The sequence below is a fragment of the Nicotiana sylvestris genome, chromosome 1 (assembly GCF_000393655.2).
Source record: "Nicotiana sylvestris chromosome 1, ASM39365v2, whole genome shotgun sequence".
Lineage (NCBI taxonomy): Eukaryota > Viridiplantae > Streptophyta > Magnoliopsida > Solanales > Solanaceae > Nicotiana > Nicotiana sylvestris.
In genome coordinates, this window is record NC_091057.1 from 133,664,909 (window position 1) to 133,683,357 (window position 18,449).

Genomic DNA, 18,449 nt, shown 5'->3' on the forward strand with positions numbered 1-18,449 from the left:
ATCCGTAGTTAATATATCAAACTAAACCTGTTGGGAAGAAGAAACCATGTCCTAATTCTAACAGTCATAGAGATTCACTTAAAGAAGAAGGGTGAATTGGTCGTGCATGTTAAGTCCTTAGATAGTGGGGGACAAAATTAATGGGTTAGGGAACATCAATTAGTGGGCATGAGGGACATAAATTAATGGGGATTAGTAAGAAGATTATAATATTAGGAGACAAAAGTTAGTGTGTTAGCATGGGGGAATAAATATATATATATATATATGTAAGTGTATAGTATAAACATGTATAAGAGCAAGAAATGAAGACACGGAAGTTTTTCCTCAACCAAGTTTCTCTTTCAATTTCTTACATGGTATCAGAGCAATAAGCTCGATCCAACAGTCCAATCATCAAATTCATTTACATCAGATTCATCATCATAGTCAGTAACCTAAAATGCCTGAAACAACCATCATCTCTACTGGTGATACGAGCAATGCTGCAAAACCGGTCAGCTATGATGTCAATCACCCTTATCATCTCAACAACTTTGATTCACCTGGAATGACTCTAGTTAACACTGTATTTGATGGAATAGGATATCCAGGGTGGAGGAGATCTATTCTCTTGTCTTTGTCAGCCAAGAAGAAACTTGGTTTCATCAATGGAGCATGTCAATCTCCAGATCTGAAATCTCCAGAACATGAACAATGGAGTTGTGTGAATGACATAGTCATCTCTTCAATTTTAAATGCTCTCTCAAAGATATTGCAGACAGTGTGATATATTCCAAAACTACAAAAGAACTTTGGGACAGTTTGGAGCAATGATTTGGGAGATCAAATGGAGCCAAGCTTTATCATCTGCAGAAGGAATTAATAGGTTTAGTACAGGGAAACAATGACATTGCAGCATACTTCACTAAGATCAAACGACTGTGGGATGAATTGGATGTTTTAAATGTTATCATATGTTGTTCATGTGTTTGTGTTTGTGAAGGAAAGGCAAAGTTGACTAAGTCTCTTGAAGATCAGAGATTGATCCAATTCCTAATGGGAATAAATGACATCTATGCACAAGCAAGAGGAAATATCCTCATGATGAACCCTTTGCCTAGCATAGATGTTGCTTATTCACTTCTCTTGCAGGATGAAAATCAAAGAGAAGTTTATGCAAATGCACATTTTAATTCTGAATCAGTATCATTCATGGCAGTTGGAGAGGCCAAGCAGCCTAATGCACAACTTCTAGCTGATTTTGCAGTTTTCATGATCACAAGACAAGGGAAGAATTATCAAAAACTTAGAAGCCAAACACAAAGAGGAGCAGGCATATCACCCAAATACAACAACTTAGGGCAAAAGTTTGTTAAACTTCAACAAAAGGTTTAAAGGGAAAAAGAAATACAATCCTAATGTGTCTTGTACTTATTATGGAAAAACAAGGCATACACAAGAGGACTGCTATAGAATTATTGGATTTCCAGAAGATTTTGAGTTCACCAATCACAAAGGTTATCAGACTCAAATTAAAGGAAATGCAATCCTAGCACATGAGGAACGCGAGAATTTAGCAGGACAAAGCACTGAGCTCAACAATAGTAATTTTGGACAACAACTCAGCAAGGAACAAATTGCATAAATGATGCACATGTATAAGCAGGAAAAGTTAGCACATGTAGGAAATACAGGAATCAATGCTAATACAATTGCTGGTACTATTCTAAAATTCTCAGGTTCAGTGTTTACTAGTCTAAAATCAGACACCTTGATCATTGATTCAGGTACCTCAGAGTATATGTGTTTTGATCCTAATTCATTCATATTTCTAACTCCACTTCCTGTACCTTTGAATATCAGTCTACCTAATTCTTTCAAGGTGATTGTTACTCATATAGGGAGTATTTCTATTCTGCCAGGTCATATTCTTAACAATATGTTACATGTTCCAAATTTCAAATATAACTTATTATCAGTTAATAGATTTTGTGTTCAGTTCAAGTATGATGTCCTATTCACATCTATTGGGTGTGTATTGCAAGTCCTTTTAATGAAGAGTCCACAAGTTTTTGGTAAAGTTAGGGAGGGTCTCCACTTGTTGGAACTAGGGCCTTAGTATGGTGAAGTTTTTGGTGTAGTAATGTACTTTCAATTCCAAAAGAAAGAAATCATGTTTCAGAGTCTGTTTCTTTTTCTAGTGCAATTCAAGTTAATGGTATTCCTGATGTTAAACTTTGGCATATAAGATTAGGACACCTCCCATTTTCAGCAATAAAATATTTAGATTTTCTTCATTGTAAGCTAAATTCTGAGTTTATATGTATGTTTGTCATAAGGCTAAGCAAACCAGGAATCCTTTTTCTGTCAGTAGCAGAAAATCCAAGCATATATTTGAACTTATACATGTAGATACATGGGGACCTTATAAGTCAAATACGTATAATGGATTCAGATATTTCCTTACTATAGTAGATGACTATAGTAGAGGAACATGGGCATTTTTATTAAGTGCAAAAAGCAATGCTTTTCCAATGCTTAAATCTTTTCTGTGTATGATTGAAAGGCAATTCAATGTGAAAGTCAGAATGATAAGATCTAACAACGCATTAGAATTGGGAAAAGGTATGCAAGAGGCAGCTTTCTTAGCTTCGGAAGGAATTCTACACCAACTATCTTGTGTAGCAACTCCTCAACATAATGGAATTGTTGAAAGGAAGCATAAACACCTTTTAGAGATTGCAAGAGGGTTAATGTTTCAATCCAAGCTACATATGTCCTATTAGGGTGAATCTACCCTAACTGCCACACATCTTATTAATAGGATGTCTTCTAGTGTTCTTAAAGGAAAGACACCATATGGGGTTTTATTTCAAGAGAAACCTAAGTATGATCATTTATGGAATTTTGGATGTCTCTGTTATGCCTCAACAATAGTTAAATGAATAAAAGAAAAATAAATAAACAACAGTCTATAATTTTTCTACAATTTCTGCAGTATAATGTATGTTATGTCTTCTTTTTCTTCTTCTTCGAGTTTCAATATGAAATTCAGCCAAAACCAAGTCTAATCTTCACCAAAACCCTTCAAAATTGAGATATAAACTCCAAACCATATTCCCAATTATTTTCAACAATACCCAATCCAAACAAATAGTGATTTTTGAAAACCCAAATTCGAATTCAAAGCTTTTTAATGGCTGTCAATGGTGGAATTGCTGCTCTCTTTTCCTTTTGCTTTGTATTTGATTTCTATAATTTTTTCGAATGTATCAATCATTAATTGATGTGCTATTGTAGAAATCAATAGACTATAACTCGCATCCTCATCGACTACAATGTCATCGACCTGAAATTCTCTAAATCTCCCATAGCTATCCCAATTCCCATTCAGTTGTAGCATAATTGAGATTTTGGACATAATTGCATTTGTTGCAGAAGAATTATAGAAGATTTAGCCATTTTTGATTTGTGAAATCAGAAAAAATGTTGAAACACAATGTATCGTAAAAACAGAACGTGATTTGCGTTGTAAAATATCTGGAAGAATATTTAATTCCCCAATATTTGCGCGCCTAAATAAGGAAACCTACAACTATAATGATTTCTTATCTAATGAATTGTCTATATTTTGTAGAAATACTATTAGCATGCGGGTAATATGCAAACTATGAATATATTTGGTAATATAGTTTTCCTATATGGTATAGGAACGAAAATATCCCTTTTTAAAAAAGTTTTGCAAGTTAGCAGGCCTTAGAACCGACGGGCCGTGACCCAAATACAGGACGGGTCGGTGAGCCCAAAAGATTACACCATTTCAAAGAAGTCTTCACTCAAAACCTTTTGAACGACCTCAGCTCAAAACCCTAGTGGCACATAGCATTCAACCGCCAACTGGTAATCTTCTTCCCACACAACCACTATTGCCATGGCGGGAGGGAAGATGAGGAGAGACAAGCCCCACCGTGGTGCATCAGCCGGCGGCTCAAATCCTCACTTCCAGGGAGGGATATCGTTCCACAAATCCAAGGGTCAGCACATTCTGAAAAATCCTCTATTGGTTGACTCTATTGTCCAAAAAGCCGGAATTAAATCTACGGATGTCATCCTCGAAATTGGTCCTGGTACCGGTAATCTTACTAAGAAGCTTCTAGAAGCCGGAAAGTCAGTTATTGCTGTTGAGCTTGATCCTCGTATGGTTCTCGAATTGCAACGAAGGTTTCAGGGTACTCCTTTATCTAACCGACTCAAGGTATCTTATTTTATTTCATCAGTTTTTTTCCTGTAAGATATTTATTGCTTAAAGGACCTTAAGTGTCAGTTGAAATAGCTCATAATTGAAAGAAAGGATGAATGACAATGGATTGGGTGTTGTTAAGGTATAGCATAACCATTATCCAATTTTTCCACCCACTAGTTGGACTGCTCCGTCCTTGCTGTATTGGCTTATACGTGTAATCAGGCCAATAACACTTTTAATGATTAAACTAAGAATAGAAACCAAAATAAAAACACAAATTTAAGTTAAAGTCATTTCATGTTCTCCCAAGATTTAGGTGATGCGGTTCTATCTGCATTATAAAATATAAAAGTAATTGCTAAGATTTCTTTTTAGTCGAGTAAATGTATAAAAGAGGATACTTATATGTACTGCGGGTGTAGTAGGGTAGAGGGTATAAATTTTTTAAAATTTAGCTACCCGTATATTTGAGGCTGACTAAATTTTTAATCATCAGCCTTAACTTTAACCCCAAATTGTTTTTAAAAATGAGATTCAAATTCCATCCGTACTTGGTGGCTTTGAGATATCACTTGTCTAGTTGCCTTATTATTTGAAAAAGAGATCAGTTGTCTAGTTAAATTCTGTTGGTTAACTGAATTTTGTGGAAGTTTTTGCGAAGCTATAATGTGTATATTGTTCTTATTTTCAATTAAATGCATGTCCCATCATATATGTGTACATTGGGGTGCCGAAGCTGTTCTGATCTTCTTATCTTCTGGCCTGCAGGTTATACAAGGGGATGTTCTCAAGTGTGATCTCCCTTACTTCGACATTTGTGTTGCTAACATCCCATATCAAATATCATCTCCTCTTACCTTCAAGTTATTGGCTCATAGACCTCTATTCAGAGCTGCAGTAATAATGTTCCAGAGAGAATTTGCTATGAGGCTTGTTGCTCAACCGGGTGATACTCTTTATTGCCGCCTTTCTGTGAACACCCAGCTGTTGGCTCGAGTATCGCACTTACTCAAGGTAGGAAAGAATAATTTCAGGCCACCACCGAAGGTTGATTCTTCTGTAGTTAGAATTGAACCTAGAAAACCACTTGCTCCTGTCAATTTTAAGGAGTGGGATGGTTTGGTCAGGATCTGTTTCAACCGGAAAAACAAAACTATAGGTTCTATTTTTAGACAAAAATCCGTACTCTCTTTACTGGAAAAAAACTATAGAACTTTGCAAGCATTACAACTCGCTGAGAATGTTCCTTCAGAGGATGTGGAAATGGCGTTGGATGTATCCGCCTTGGGAGAGACATTTGGAGACTTGAGTATGGATGCTGATGATGAGAAGGATGATGACGAGATGGAGGTGGATGATGGTGACGCTAAAAGATCTGAATTCAAAGAGAAAGTTTTGGCAGTGCTAAAGGAAGGCAAATATGAGGATAAGAGATCTTCCAAGCTCACACAAGCAGATTTCATGCACCTACTTTCTCTATTTAACAAGGCTGGCATACATTTTTCTTGATTGAAGGGGCAACCAGTTATATGAGCTTATTGTTTCTTTCCGGTCATGCATGTTTGTGCTCTTTCTCCTCATGGAGATTCAATTTTGTTTCCGTTATAATGTTCTAAAAGCTTGAAATTTGTAGATAATTTGGACTTATTGTTTTGCGATATGGTGGTTTTGAATGAAATTAGAAGATCCTCTCCTCTTTGCAATATGGACTTTCTCAAGATTTGCCTCTTGTTGCACCATTAAAGTCAATGTTGAACGCCTTTTCCTGTTCTGCGTTGTTGGTTAAGAACCATGCTACTGCCTCTATGGTTATAAACTGAAGTTCTCGGTTTTGTATTTACCGTCATCATAGTGACATACGTGAAGCAGAATTTACAATATAGTGTGCCATACCTAATGGTTAAGTAATTTTTTGTTCTGTTAGGAACTTCCAACCGAATAGATATAGCTTTCTCCAATGTTTTGATCTTAGATTGAAAAGGCTGATCTAGTTTGAATTAATTTTTGTCTGACCAAATATTACTTGTCGAGTTTTGACGTATGATGTTAGAACCAGTATGAAATTGCGAAAGCAGGGAGACCTAAGTGGATCCAGAGTTGGCCAAACAGAACAAACTCACCCCTTAAACAGATAGCTGCATTTTCCGAGGCAGATTAGAAATTGACGACAACCAAGATCTTATTCATGAGCTGAGAACAGTGGTTTTCTGCTGAACTTAACATTTCAGTGGCATAATGTCGCTTGGGTAGAATTTATGTACCGTACTGGGAGGATGGGAGGGTTCAAGAAGAAAATCAATTGATCACGCAGTTACTCGTACGCTACCTCAGTTTGACAGGTTCTGCTCTTATATATATAGTTTCACTGTTATTACATAGTTAGGATGAAATAAAGCAGTCTCCTAGCAAGGAGTACCAGCTTGAAGCAAAGATATTATTACATCAACTTCGTATAAATGATGTGATCCATACGGTGGAACTTCGGCAAAAGAATAGTAGCCAGCATATGTTATTACCATGAACTAGCAGGAATGATGTGTTATGACCAAAACATTTCTTTGAGCTTCTCCTCCTTTGCAATTATAAGGCATCAGTAAAGCGGCCTCTTGGTGTCACAAAGTGGAGTTTGTGAACTGAGATTGGTGTATATTATCCATTTTCACTATCGACTGGCAATGTTCCCGGAAAATTAAGGTTAGAGGTCATTCTTCATCCTTGTCTAATGATGTTGAAAGAAAGCTCAAAATGAAGTCATCAATATCCCCTTCAAGCACAGAATCAGGATCTGAAACCTCATAATTTGTCCGGAGATCTTTCACCATGCGATAAGGCTGCAAACATGATACAGAGCAGTTATGATGACTACATGAACCATAGATATGCAGGTAAAATGAAAGGTTAAACTGTACGAAAGCATACATGGAGCACATAAGAACGTATTTGGTTGCCCCAGCTAATCTCAGTGAGAGACTGGGTATGTTCTGCAGTCACTTGAGCCTGCCGTGCCATCTCAAGTTGGTCCAAGCGTGACTGAAGCACAGCCATGGCAGAAGCCTTGTTTAAATGCTGTGACCTAATGTTTGAACGAAGAGCAATAAAAACTTCATTTCTGTCCTTCTGTTTTCCAATGGAAATGAGAGAAGCTTTCGTATACATTTTCCACCAGAATGGATGCTTACCTTTCATTCTGACAAGAGGCAGTAATGCCTGTGGGAATATGAGTTATCCTGACAGCACTCTCAGTTTTGTTAACACTCTGACCACCAGCCCCTCCTGATCGAAAACGATCAATTCGAAGATCAGATTCATTGATCTGAACACGGGTAGATCCATCCCCGAGAATTGGAATAACAGCAACTGCGGCAAAGGAAGTATGCCTTCTCTTTGCGCTGTCAAATGGTGAGATGCGTACTAGACGATGCACTCCTACCTCTGATTTGGCATATCCAAAAGCATTTTCACCATCAACTTTGATTGTTGCACGCTGATAAGCAAGACTTAGCAGAAGTCAGCGGAGCAATAATACATAGCTAACTAGTGCCATGATGGAAATTTAAGAGGAAAACTTCCTAATTCCAGGTTAAATTAGAACCCATGATCATTTATTTCGATCGATAGAACCTATGAAAATTCACAACCCCATTTTAAACACACATTGATGCTATACTTAATGAAGTCTGGTATGCTTCAAGGTCAAACTGAGTTCTCCCGATGGAATGTACTAAAAGTAACACTTGTTTAAATAGCTAGAGAGTGTTCAAGATTCACAAATTTTACTCTTTATACGTCTTAATAGCTACAGAATTTTCAAGCAAAAGAAGAAAATATGGTAAGAACCTAGACCTTGATTCCTGCAATCTCACCAGGCATTTCGTCCACAACAGAAACACCATATCCTTTACGTTGAGCCCACAATTTGTACATCTGCATGACCATTGAAGCCCAATCCATGCTCTCAGTACCGCCAGCTCCAGCTTGCACCTATAGGGGAAATAACAAGATGGTGAGTATCTATTTTAGAAAACATGATTGTAGAAATCAACAACTTGAGTAGCTTTTTGCTATGACATGTCCTAAGTAAGCTTTCTGGGATTAAGATGTGACAAGGGGAGATAAGTACACAATCAAAGATCAGGTAGAGAAAAGGTTCTCCAAACAAAAAGATACATGTATCAGTAAAACCATGTTTTGACTATTCTAAAAACACGATCCGAGCTTCAGAGGAACTAACCTCTATAAAACAAGAGCAATAATCATGCTCCCCAGATAATAAAGCTTCGAGCTCTTTTTCTTTCACGTTCCTTCTAATCCTTAATAGAGCTTTCACTGATTCCTGCAATCAAAAGGACTAATAAAATAGGTAGAAATGTGGAGTGACAATAGAGTTTCTCACAAGATTGATCCAGGATGCAGATACCATAATGAATAGGAGTATCCCAGAATACTCACTTTCTTGAAAGGAAAAGAAATGTTTTATCATATAAAATATAACACAAGAAGGTATGTAGAACCTAACTTTCACTTCTTTATACAACTTCTTCCATAGCTATTCCTGGAAGAAAAAGAAAACGAAAAATTTCAACTGCTCACAAGTACATTAACCGTCAAACCAAGTAGTCAGTCTTATACAGAAGATGGAGTTGCAAATTCAGCAGTTTCTTTCTTTATTTATTTATTAATTCTACCAAGCAGGGATTGAGCTGTTGATACTTGCAAGTCAGATTCAAAACTCTCACATATAATATAGCACAAGTTGTACAGAACATAACCTTACTTTATAGTATAACCATTCCTTACCGATTCCTGGAAGGAAAAAACAAACAAAAAGCAACTCCTCCTAATTTCACTTTGGTCAAACAAAGCAATCTTTTATTTTTTATTTTTTAGAGAAGGACCAAGCAATCAGTTTTACCCGGAAGATGAGTTACGATTTCACTTATTTATTTCTTTATTTATTATACCAAGCAGGAATTGGGCTGTTCGTACTTGCATATTCATCACTAAGAACTAGATTGTTAGTTAAAGTTACAAATAAAGTATTTAAAGAAAGGCCAAATACATAAGCAGGCACCTAAACTTGGCACTTAAAGTTAGGCCCATTCCTATTAGAAAAAAAAAATATTGTCACTGAAATTTCCCTCCCAGCAGCAAACCCCCGTTGCATCCCAATTCTTCTTCCTTCACTATCTTTGTCAGACCACCAAAACCCCCACAGAGAATCACCACTACCACCATTTCACATACCCACCAGAAACAAAAATCTTCAATCAGTTATAACCTTAGCACATCCATCTCTCATTGATTTCAATAGACAAATTTAAAAACCCACTATAAAAGGCTTTTACAATCAGAGAAGAACCAGCAGTAGTGAGCGAGCAGCAAAAAAAAATTCCGACTAACAGCGACCTCCAGAAAACCTCGATCTTGGCTGGAAATTTATTCTCCGACGATCCTGTAATGCCACCTCCGGCAATCTCTCTCCTTTTCTTCCTTCCTTATTTCCTCATTTCGGAAACACCTTAAAAATTACACGCTCCTTCAAAAATCAAATCAGATAACCATCGAGTTTGATGGAAAAATCTCGCTGGTGATTCCAGTTGATAATGAAAGCATTGACAGCACCATGACCAAGAAAATTTGAGAGTAAGCTCAAGGAAATTCTTAAAGAGTGATTCTTTGCACTTGTTCCCCTGGATATTCTGTAAAAAATGGAATTGGAGATTTTAAGGAGTGGCCGTGGTGGATTTTTGATGAAGAATAGCTAAAAGTTAAAATTTAAACTAAAATTTTCTTTAGCTCTTCACGCGCTCAAGAGAAGTATTGTTCACACAATATGACATGTCAGCGATCTGTGTTAAATACACACACTTGGGAGGTAGTTCGAGTACCTAATAGGAACGGGCCTAACTTTAAGTGTCTAGGTGAAAAACGGTGTCAAGTTTAGGTGCTTGCTTATGTATTTGGCCTTAAAAAAAAGGTGTAACTACAAATTAAGTGGAACCCCTAGGATCAAAACTAATAGCTATTTAAATGAAAGTACTGATAAACTTCAATGATCTGCCTGAATAAACTGAACTTAAGAGGAAGAATCGGGGTTAGAGATTTGCACCATTGTAAACTAAACTGAAACACGTGGATAGAGTAAAACAGGAACATGGAGTAGTGGATTAGATTCCTTGCAAAAAAAAGTTTTAAAGCTCACCGATTCCAACTCTGGATCATTCTCTTCTCGGGCAAGCTTTATCATGTCAATATGCTCAACCAACTCTTGTTCAATTGCCATAACATCCTCCATTTTTTTCATTAAAGAACCATGTTCACGGCTGATTTTCCCGGCATGGACAGGGTCATCCCATAGATCTGCCTTATTGGTTTGAGCTGACAGCACTTCAAGCCTATCCATTAGCCTTTTCCACTATAAATGGGAGAAGACAAAAAAAAGACTTAAACTCATTATTAAAAATAAAAGATTCTCCAAGGGAGCCATGTAATATATTATTTCAGAGAAATTATTATCTAAATCTAAAGATAAAGTAACACACTCCTACACATTCGCAAGTACAACAAGAATTTCTTGTCAGACTAGTTATGCTAGTTATCAGTTACTATTATTGCGTTTACAGTAACAAGATCATTCTTTTACATCCTTCTCGTATCCTGCCATAACTCTGAAGCTACTATATATCAATTAACAATATTAATGTCATGAGGATTAATGAAGGTTTGATTATTTTTGCGGTCAACTTACTCTAACTATAGCAAGCTTACTCTGAAGCTATTGTATCTGGGCTTGAGACCAACTATAGCAAGCTTACATCGGTGCAGATACTATTATCGTGGTAGCACCACTGTTCTCTCCATGTCCATCACCAACCAGACACACAGACACACCACCACCACCACCACCACCCCACCAACAACCCCCGCACGAAAATTCACCCTATTGTGGAAGTATTGGTAAGCAAACTGTCCCGTCTTTCAAACAGAATAAATAAACCATAAAAATCAAAACTTTGTCATAAATATCACAAGTTTTTCTCCTCTTCTTATTAAAATATAAGCATAAAGATCACAACTTTGTCATAAATATCAAAAGTTTTTCTCCTCTTCTTATTTTAATATAAGCATAAAGATCACAACTTTTTAGAAATGTGGTCCATCAAAATTAAGTAAAGCCCAAAAAAAAAAGAAAAAAAAACAGCTACTTCAAAATGCAATTAAAGATAGATAAAGAAACCTTGAGGCGTTTCTTGATAAGATGAATGGACTGAGCAATGGAAGAAGCATGGCTCTTCCAATCATTCTCACTCTCATCAATTATATTCCAATTTTTAGCTATAATTCCCTCAACAGTTAGCCCATCTGTAGTAGTGGGCTCAACAACAGCCTCGGAGCTCAAAAACCGAACACCCCATGTAGAAACAAATGGGGGTTTTGGACTTCCCTTCAAAATTGAAGAGAACCCTTTATTTCTTCTGTTAAATGAATTGTACCAAGAATTAAAAATTGAGAAGCTATTATTGGAGGAGGAATTATTAGAAGAAAGGGAAGAAAAAGGGCAAGAAAATTTGCGTGTAGGGATTCGAGAGAGCTGCTTTGATCTTTTTCCTAATGTTTTCAATAGTAAAAATGACATCTTTTTCTTCTTTCTGTAATCGATTTGAGGAACCAGAGGTTTAGGCGAGGGTTTAAGGTAGTAATTCAGATTTCAAAAGACGAAACTATACGACGTCGTACTTCTTTTTTTAAAAAAAAAAGGTTTTTTGAGGCCCGTCCATAGATGGAGTAAGCTTTGCCTTTGGAAAATTTTCACAAACCACTATTGTTCAGTGATTATTAACTAGTTGTACCTATCATTTACTATATTACTTTCTATAGATATGTTTTCATTTTGTTAGAGTGTATTCGATATATTTAAGCTACAGTATTCATGAATACAGTAGCAAAACTCGGCGTGAAACAGGGGATTTCAGCTAGACAATTATTGTATTCGATTGTATTCACGATACGTAATTGTGAATACAGTAACGCAAATAGCGCAAACTGTGGTCTATTCAGCTATTTTTAAACGAAAAGTGAATCAATTAACACAATAGACTCCTAATATAACTCAACTAACTCAATTACATCACCCATAATCTGTATTTGACGCGAAATATGCTGAATATTTTTCCCAAATACAACAAAATAGAGCAATCGAGTTTCTAATCCTTCCCTTTTCTGTTGATATCGTTCGTGGGTGTTTATGTTTTCAACCAATAAAATTCGAGATTCATCTATAGTGCAAAAACATATGAATACATACTGCAGATACATTTGAATACATATATACATCTGCATACATAAATTATATTACTTAAAGAAATATATGAATACATTCATGGAATACAGCGAGACAGTGAATACAATGAAATACATGGAATACAGCGAGATACATTGAAATACAATGAAAAACAAAGATAGTGAATACAATAAAATACATAGAAATACAGCGAGATACATTGAAATACAATGAAAAAAAAGGTAACAGACTCTTCAAGTTGCTCATCCTCAAACTCTGTCGTCTTTCTTCAAGAACAACCCTAATATCGTCTCGTCGAGAGGGCCGCGATTCTGACTCGAAACTCTCAAAATTTGGCACAAAAAAGAAAGAAATTCCTTATGATTTAATGAAGATGCGCGGCTTAGTAAAGATGACTTGTGATATAAAATCATGCGAAAAATCGTACTCGACCGACGCCAAAGCAACGACAATCAGAATAGGGTGGATCTTCATGATTTCCTTTCAGATTTCCCTCAATTTACCTCAAATTTTGAAGCTCCATCTTTCTCTCTGGGGCTTGATTCTGATGGTCGTTGCTTTGATTTCGAACCTCCATCTGAAAGAATGAGAGACCTAAACAATACGCTCCATAGGGATAAAGAACCCATGATTATACAAACAAGCCCTTGAATGACTTGGGAGTGAAGGGATAAACATACGCTCGAGAAGCGGGTGAACAAGACCTTCTCCATAGGATTCTGACTTAGGCCAACCAATACGAGGCTATAAGGTTAGTGCAATTAATTAAGAATATTTTATGGCTTAAGGGTATGAGGTAACCATAAATAGATATTTGGCTATAAAAATCAAAAGGTAGCTATGAAATATAATTTTTTAAAAAGGTATTTACTTAAAATAAATAAGATATCAACCTTTGCTATAGGAGATAAAAATTCCTTAAAAGTTTAGTTTGATATATTTGGCTAACTGTAAAATAAACCTTACTAAAGTACTTTTACATTATAAACTTTGCACTAAAAGTAATTTGAGGAAGATTTGCAATTTTATTCTAAGTCAATTATCCTCTATTATCAGATTTGATCTACCTGCTACTAGATCCTATCTAAACAATGCTTAATACAATATTCTCAAATTATATTTCTACTCGCCATAAACGAGGCTCAAGTCTTTAAAATTTGATATGCTATAAATGTCGTTAGGAAGAGACATAAGAGAAAAACTAAGTGGGTGCTCATTGATGATAATAGAACCGTTAAGTAGAAAAACTTAAGACACTATCGACAGATAATAGTGGTGTGAAATGTAACATTTTTGACAACAATTACTAGCTTTGGTGTAAGTAGCTCCTTCATATTGGCATTTCCCCCAATCTTTGGTACCACTTTTAGACCATCACCTGAGCATTGTTCCATCAACATGAGCATAGATTTCAAGCATCATACAGAAAAATAAAGTAAGCAAAGCTTTGCTTGATCAAACTTTTCTACCATAGTGGATTGCGACACTATCTAATATGCTTCTACCACATGCTCTCAGGGCCTTCATAACAATAGCTATAGGGAATGCCGCGAGTAAGATGTGTTCTGATTGAAGCGTCTTCACTTCAAGATTCCTTGTCAAATGTCTACAGCCAAAACTGAATAGCATCTCTTCAACTGGAATTATTGCCTAAAATACAACAGCCTGTCTGTCTGCCTAGTTTAAATATTACATTCTGCCATCCAACTAGCTCCAGCAAGACAAAAGAATTGACATGTACAATAAAGAACCTATGATCTCTTGAGCACAAATTCGGAAAAATGCCTCATAATGCAGGTCTTGCTACCACAAAAGGTAGAAGTATATGATGAATAGATATTAGACACCAGAAGGATTAATATAAAAGTGCCATATGGCTGCAGAAAACCATGTCCTGCTCATCCGATTATTTGGCTGAATGTTACTGAAGTGTCATTTTACTGCTTCACCATAAATGAACTTTTACAACTGCACCCACCCACTGCACTAGGATTGGTAGACACCTGCAGAAAATAAGACATGCACGAAAGAGGTAAAATGAAAACCCGATAGTAACAAACAGAAAATGAAATGGTCCTAGTGCCAGATAAAAGATATATCAAACTTTAACGGATGAAAATTCTTGGAGCAATGTGAACATTAGGATAACGGTATAAATTCCTGTAATACACTACCACACCCTCATATGAAATCTTCTAAGACCATGTGGTTTTTATTTCCCTATAGCTCTGATAACACCAGAAAACTTGCAGGCTTGCAATTTTGTCAAATCTAAGAAGCTTTTCAACTGTTTTCCTCCAAAATAACATCCAAGCACTAACACCATATTCCCCTTTAGAAGGTATACCAAAAGTTCAATCAAGGGGGTCTGACACAATAGTAAAACATATGGTCCGAGTCATTTTACCTGTGTTTTGCAAAAATATAGACTTTTGTTTGTTGATAAATAATTTTAGCACAAGTCCATTATTTCTAGCATCCATCTACTTATCGTAGTTGCGCCTTTCAAATACAGTTTTTTTTTACAACATAATGTGTTATTCTTTTCACATTTTCAGTTGAGGGCACTAGGGAGAACATGGGGGGTGTCTAGAGGAAGCAACCACAGTTTCAATACAGTATGTGGTGCAAGATAACCTTTTGAAGTATTAACTAACTTCCTTGTTCCATACATGACAAGATAGAAGACACAAAAAACTGCTTCAAGTCTAAAGTGATCTTTTCCATACTCCAAAAGCAGTTAAATGTTGAACAAAAATTCATGCATTTTCAAAATAAAAATTCTGGTCTATATGAGTTAGACACCTTTAGTTTCTAGATAAACTACTTGAAGGTAAAACTTCTATTTTCTAACCCAGGCTAATAAATTGGTCAGTGGTACAATCATACTTGAGAATGGCAAGTGTTTTTGCGCTTAAGCTAATGACCTGTCCTAGTTCTTGCTTCATTGACAAACAGTAATTGAAAAAGAGAATAGCAACATCTGTCGTGCTATTAATCTAGAACACCAATATGCATGTGTATGTGACATGCAAGAAAATACCAATAATGAAGGTCATGGAAGCTACATTTACAGACCTGAAAAGCAGAGCGAATCAGCTCCTCAACATAATCAACAGTTGCACCTTTGACGAAATCATATGATACATTATCCACGACCAATTTAACTCCGTCGCGCTCAAATATTCTATGAAGAATAAGAAATGAATAAGATGGCAACATAAACAACATACTGACAAATCTTAATACTAGTAACATATGATACTAAAGTGCATTTTAAGTGGCTTTGCAGGGTGGGAAGGCCGGGAGTAGGATGCCGAATTCATACTGCAAAATTTTCTTATGACCACCTAGAACATGATTCAGCAATCAATCAATTATACTCGATAATTAGTTTTAAGACAACTAAGTAAAGACAAATAGGGCCCTCTAAAACTAATGCAAGGATAATATAATGCTCGAAAATTGAATAGGCTGACAAAAAGTACAAAACGTCAGCAAACCTGTCATCAGAATTGGTCTTATCATCTAGAGAGAATTCATACTGAAACCCCGAACAACCACCAGCTTCAACACTCAAACGAAGCATCTTCTCTTTATGTTCGCCAGCTTGCAACTCTTTCATCCTCTGCTCAGACATGTAAAAGGACTAAGTCAGTGAATTGTCTCAACTTAATTTTACAAGCAATTCAGACACCTAATCTCTACATCAAACCTTATAAAATAGTATAAAAGCTTGAATCTTGTCGTCTAACTGATTATGCTCTCACATAGTCGTATGTATCACGATTTCCAGAACCAAAAAAAAATCCCCATTTCAAGAAAATCCCTTTCACAAATGGAGTTTGGAGCTACTCACTTGGAAATTAACAATCTTTCATAAAGCAACTAAACAAAATTTTAGCTGATTAAACAAAAAGGGTTCAAGTCTCATGATGCTTCAAAAATAGACAGCATAAAATCCTTGGAAAAATTCTATTACAAATGCACATACGGAAAGATATAGCGACAAAAATTCTATCCCAAATAAAATCAATCATAACGGACTAGAGAGAGATATTAAACTTACACGAACGCAGCTCTCGGTCATTAAGACGGAATCGAGAGCTTCGACTTGGGGTTGGGATAGAGCAGAAGAAGCAGATGAATTCAAAAGGCGGTAATTTTGGCGAATCCGAGTTGTGAAAAAAGGAACAATTCGACGAATCAGAGAACTGGACGACGATGCCATAGCCTACAACTTTTTCATCTACAGAAGATGAGATTGTCAAACTCTTCGATGTTTCTGGAAGAAATGATATGGGATTCGTCGACGAGTTGAAGATGACAAGTTGTGTTGGAAACTTTCTTTCTTGTACCCGACTCAATTGAATGAAATGGATCTGGAGCCCCGCTTACGACTTGTGCCCGACACGTACCTTCAATAAATAGCACTTATCAACGCTTGGATGCCAAATATTGCTTGATGCGGCGTGATTATTGAACTAATGTTAAAATCCCCGGTGCGCCGATATTTTGATAGAGTATCAGTCTTATGAAATTATAATATAATTTAATATTATTTTAATAAAATTTAGTTGCTATTTGATTTTGTAATGTAGTGTGCATAAATATAACAAAATATGTATAAATTTATGTTATATTGTTTAAATTTTTAATTGTCTAAATTTGTCAATAAATATTTTGAGTACTATTTATGTACTTTTGTTATATTTAATTGATTTAAAGTATAAATATTCTCATATTATCTTTATTCCCTATTTTCATACATTTTTTTCTACTACATAGTTGATTAGTTTTTATTAAATAATGTAATATTTTTTTACTAAATTATAATTTTTAATTTATTAAAACTAAAAGAGATAAGCCTTTTATTATTTTTGCAAAACATCTACCAATATTTTTAATAATTTTTATTTTATGTTATATATATATAATATCCTTATATTAAGTACAAATATCCTAATAATATTTTTATATTTTTGTATTATTCAATCGAATTTTTTCTCTATTTATTAATATATATATATATATATATATATATATATATATATATATATATATATTAGAGAGAGAGAGAGAGAGAAATTTTTTATCAATAATACTTTTTGAGTATGTTTATTTATTATTTTTATTTTATGTTTAAATTAATTAAAAGTATAAATTCTCTCACACTATCTCTAATTCCCCTCTTTCTGTATTAGTTTCTTCTATTATAAATTTTATATAATTATGTGTTTAATCCAATAATAGATAACATAAATAAAAGTGCATATGCCCATAATTTATAATTTACCAAAATTTCAAGGTATTTTTTACAGCTTTGGAGTTTTATTTTTCAATTCAAAAGCTTGGATAAGATTTATCTATTTTATTTTTCAATTCAAAAGTTTAGATAAGTTTTGAATATGATTTGATTTAACAAAATAAATATAGAGAAGATATATAGATTATATTTATTTTATTATTATCATATAAGATTCAAAATAGAATTAAATAATAAAAAAATTAATTTAGTAAATGGATTGCATATATAGTTCTTAACCGATTTTTTCCTCGGTTGACAATATCCCAAGCTACTAACTCTCCTTAGTATTTTCAAGTAGCTTTTTAATAGTTTGCTACTTGGTTTAATCATAATGTCAATATATATGGTAATTGTATTCCTTTAATATATATATATATATATATATATTCTTATTTACTTTTATTCTTTTATTCTATTGCTCATATTAATATTTAAATTTACTAATAATAATATGCATTATTATTTATATATTTTCTTTATTAATTTATGTCTCACACTATCTATGCCCTATCTTCTTATATTATTTTCTTACTATAAATTTTTATATATTTTATTAAGTATTTAATTCAATAATAGACAAAAAAGGAGCATCCGTTTATATCTTCTTATACTTC

General features: G+C 34.9%; 4 protein-coding genes across 5 annotated transcripts; 2 read left to right on the plus strand and 2 right to left on the minus strand.

Moving 5' to 3' along the window:
* Window positions 1–442: 442 nt before the first annotated feature.
* Window positions 443–2,768, plus strand: LOC138874621 (uncharacterized). The gene is made up of 4 exons (XM_070153393.1): window positions 443–763; window positions 856–1,371; window positions 1,649–1,864; window positions 2,322–2,768. Exons 1-4 carry the CDS (start codon window positions 443–445, stop codon window positions 2,766–2,768), a joined length of 1,500 nt encoding a protein of 499 aa, XP_070009494.1.
* A 1,063-nt stretch (window positions 2,769–3,831) lies between these two features.
* On the plus strand, window positions 3,832–5,930 carry LOC104249810 (ribosomal RNA small subunit methyltransferase). The gene is made up of 2 exons (XM_009806307.2): window positions 3,832–4,237; window positions 4,994–5,930. The coding sequence occupies exons 1-2, from the start codon at window positions 3,914–3,916 to the stop codon at window positions 5,732–5,734; spliced, it is 1,065 nt and encodes a 354-aa protein (XP_009804609.1). The 5' UTR covers window positions 3,832–3,913; the 3' UTR covers window positions 5,735–5,930.
* A 606-nt stretch (window positions 5,931–6,536) lies between these two features.
* On the minus strand, window positions 6,537–11,884 carry LOC104249809 (peptide chain release factor PrfB2, chloroplastic). Of its 2 annotated transcripts, XM_009806303.2 has the most exons (7): window positions 11,463–11,884; window positions 10,428–10,640; window positions 8,457–8,558; window positions 8,069–8,206; window positions 7,405–7,709; window positions 7,145–7,298; window positions 6,537–7,056 (listed from the first exon to the last, which is right to left on the minus strand). In XM_009806303.2, exons 1-7 carry the CDS (start codon window positions 11,859–11,861, stop codon window positions 6,928–6,930), a joined length of 1,440 nt encoding a protein of 479 aa, XP_009804605.1. In that variant the 5' UTR covers window positions 11,862–11,884; the 3' UTR covers window positions 6,537–6,927. The 2 variants fall into 2 exon arrangements, with proteins under 2 accessions (XP_009804605.1, XP_009804607.1); XM_009806305.2 differs by lacking the exon at window positions 7,145–7,298.
* A 1,833-nt stretch (window positions 11,885–13,717) lies between these two features.
* LOC104249808 (iron-sulfur assembly protein IscA-like 2, mitochondrial) lies at window positions 13,718–17,012 on the minus strand. Its single transcript, XM_009806302.2, has 4 exons — window positions 16,597–17,012; window positions 16,031–16,155; window positions 15,606–15,714; window positions 13,718–14,530 (listed from the first exon to the last, which is right to left on the minus strand). The coding sequence occupies exons 1-4, from the start codon at window positions 16,756–16,758 to the stop codon at window positions 14,465–14,467; spliced, it is 462 nt and encodes a 153-aa protein (XP_009804604.1). The 5' UTR covers window positions 16,759–17,012; the 3' UTR covers window positions 13,718–14,464.
* Window positions 17,013–18,449: the final 1,437 nt, after the last annotated feature.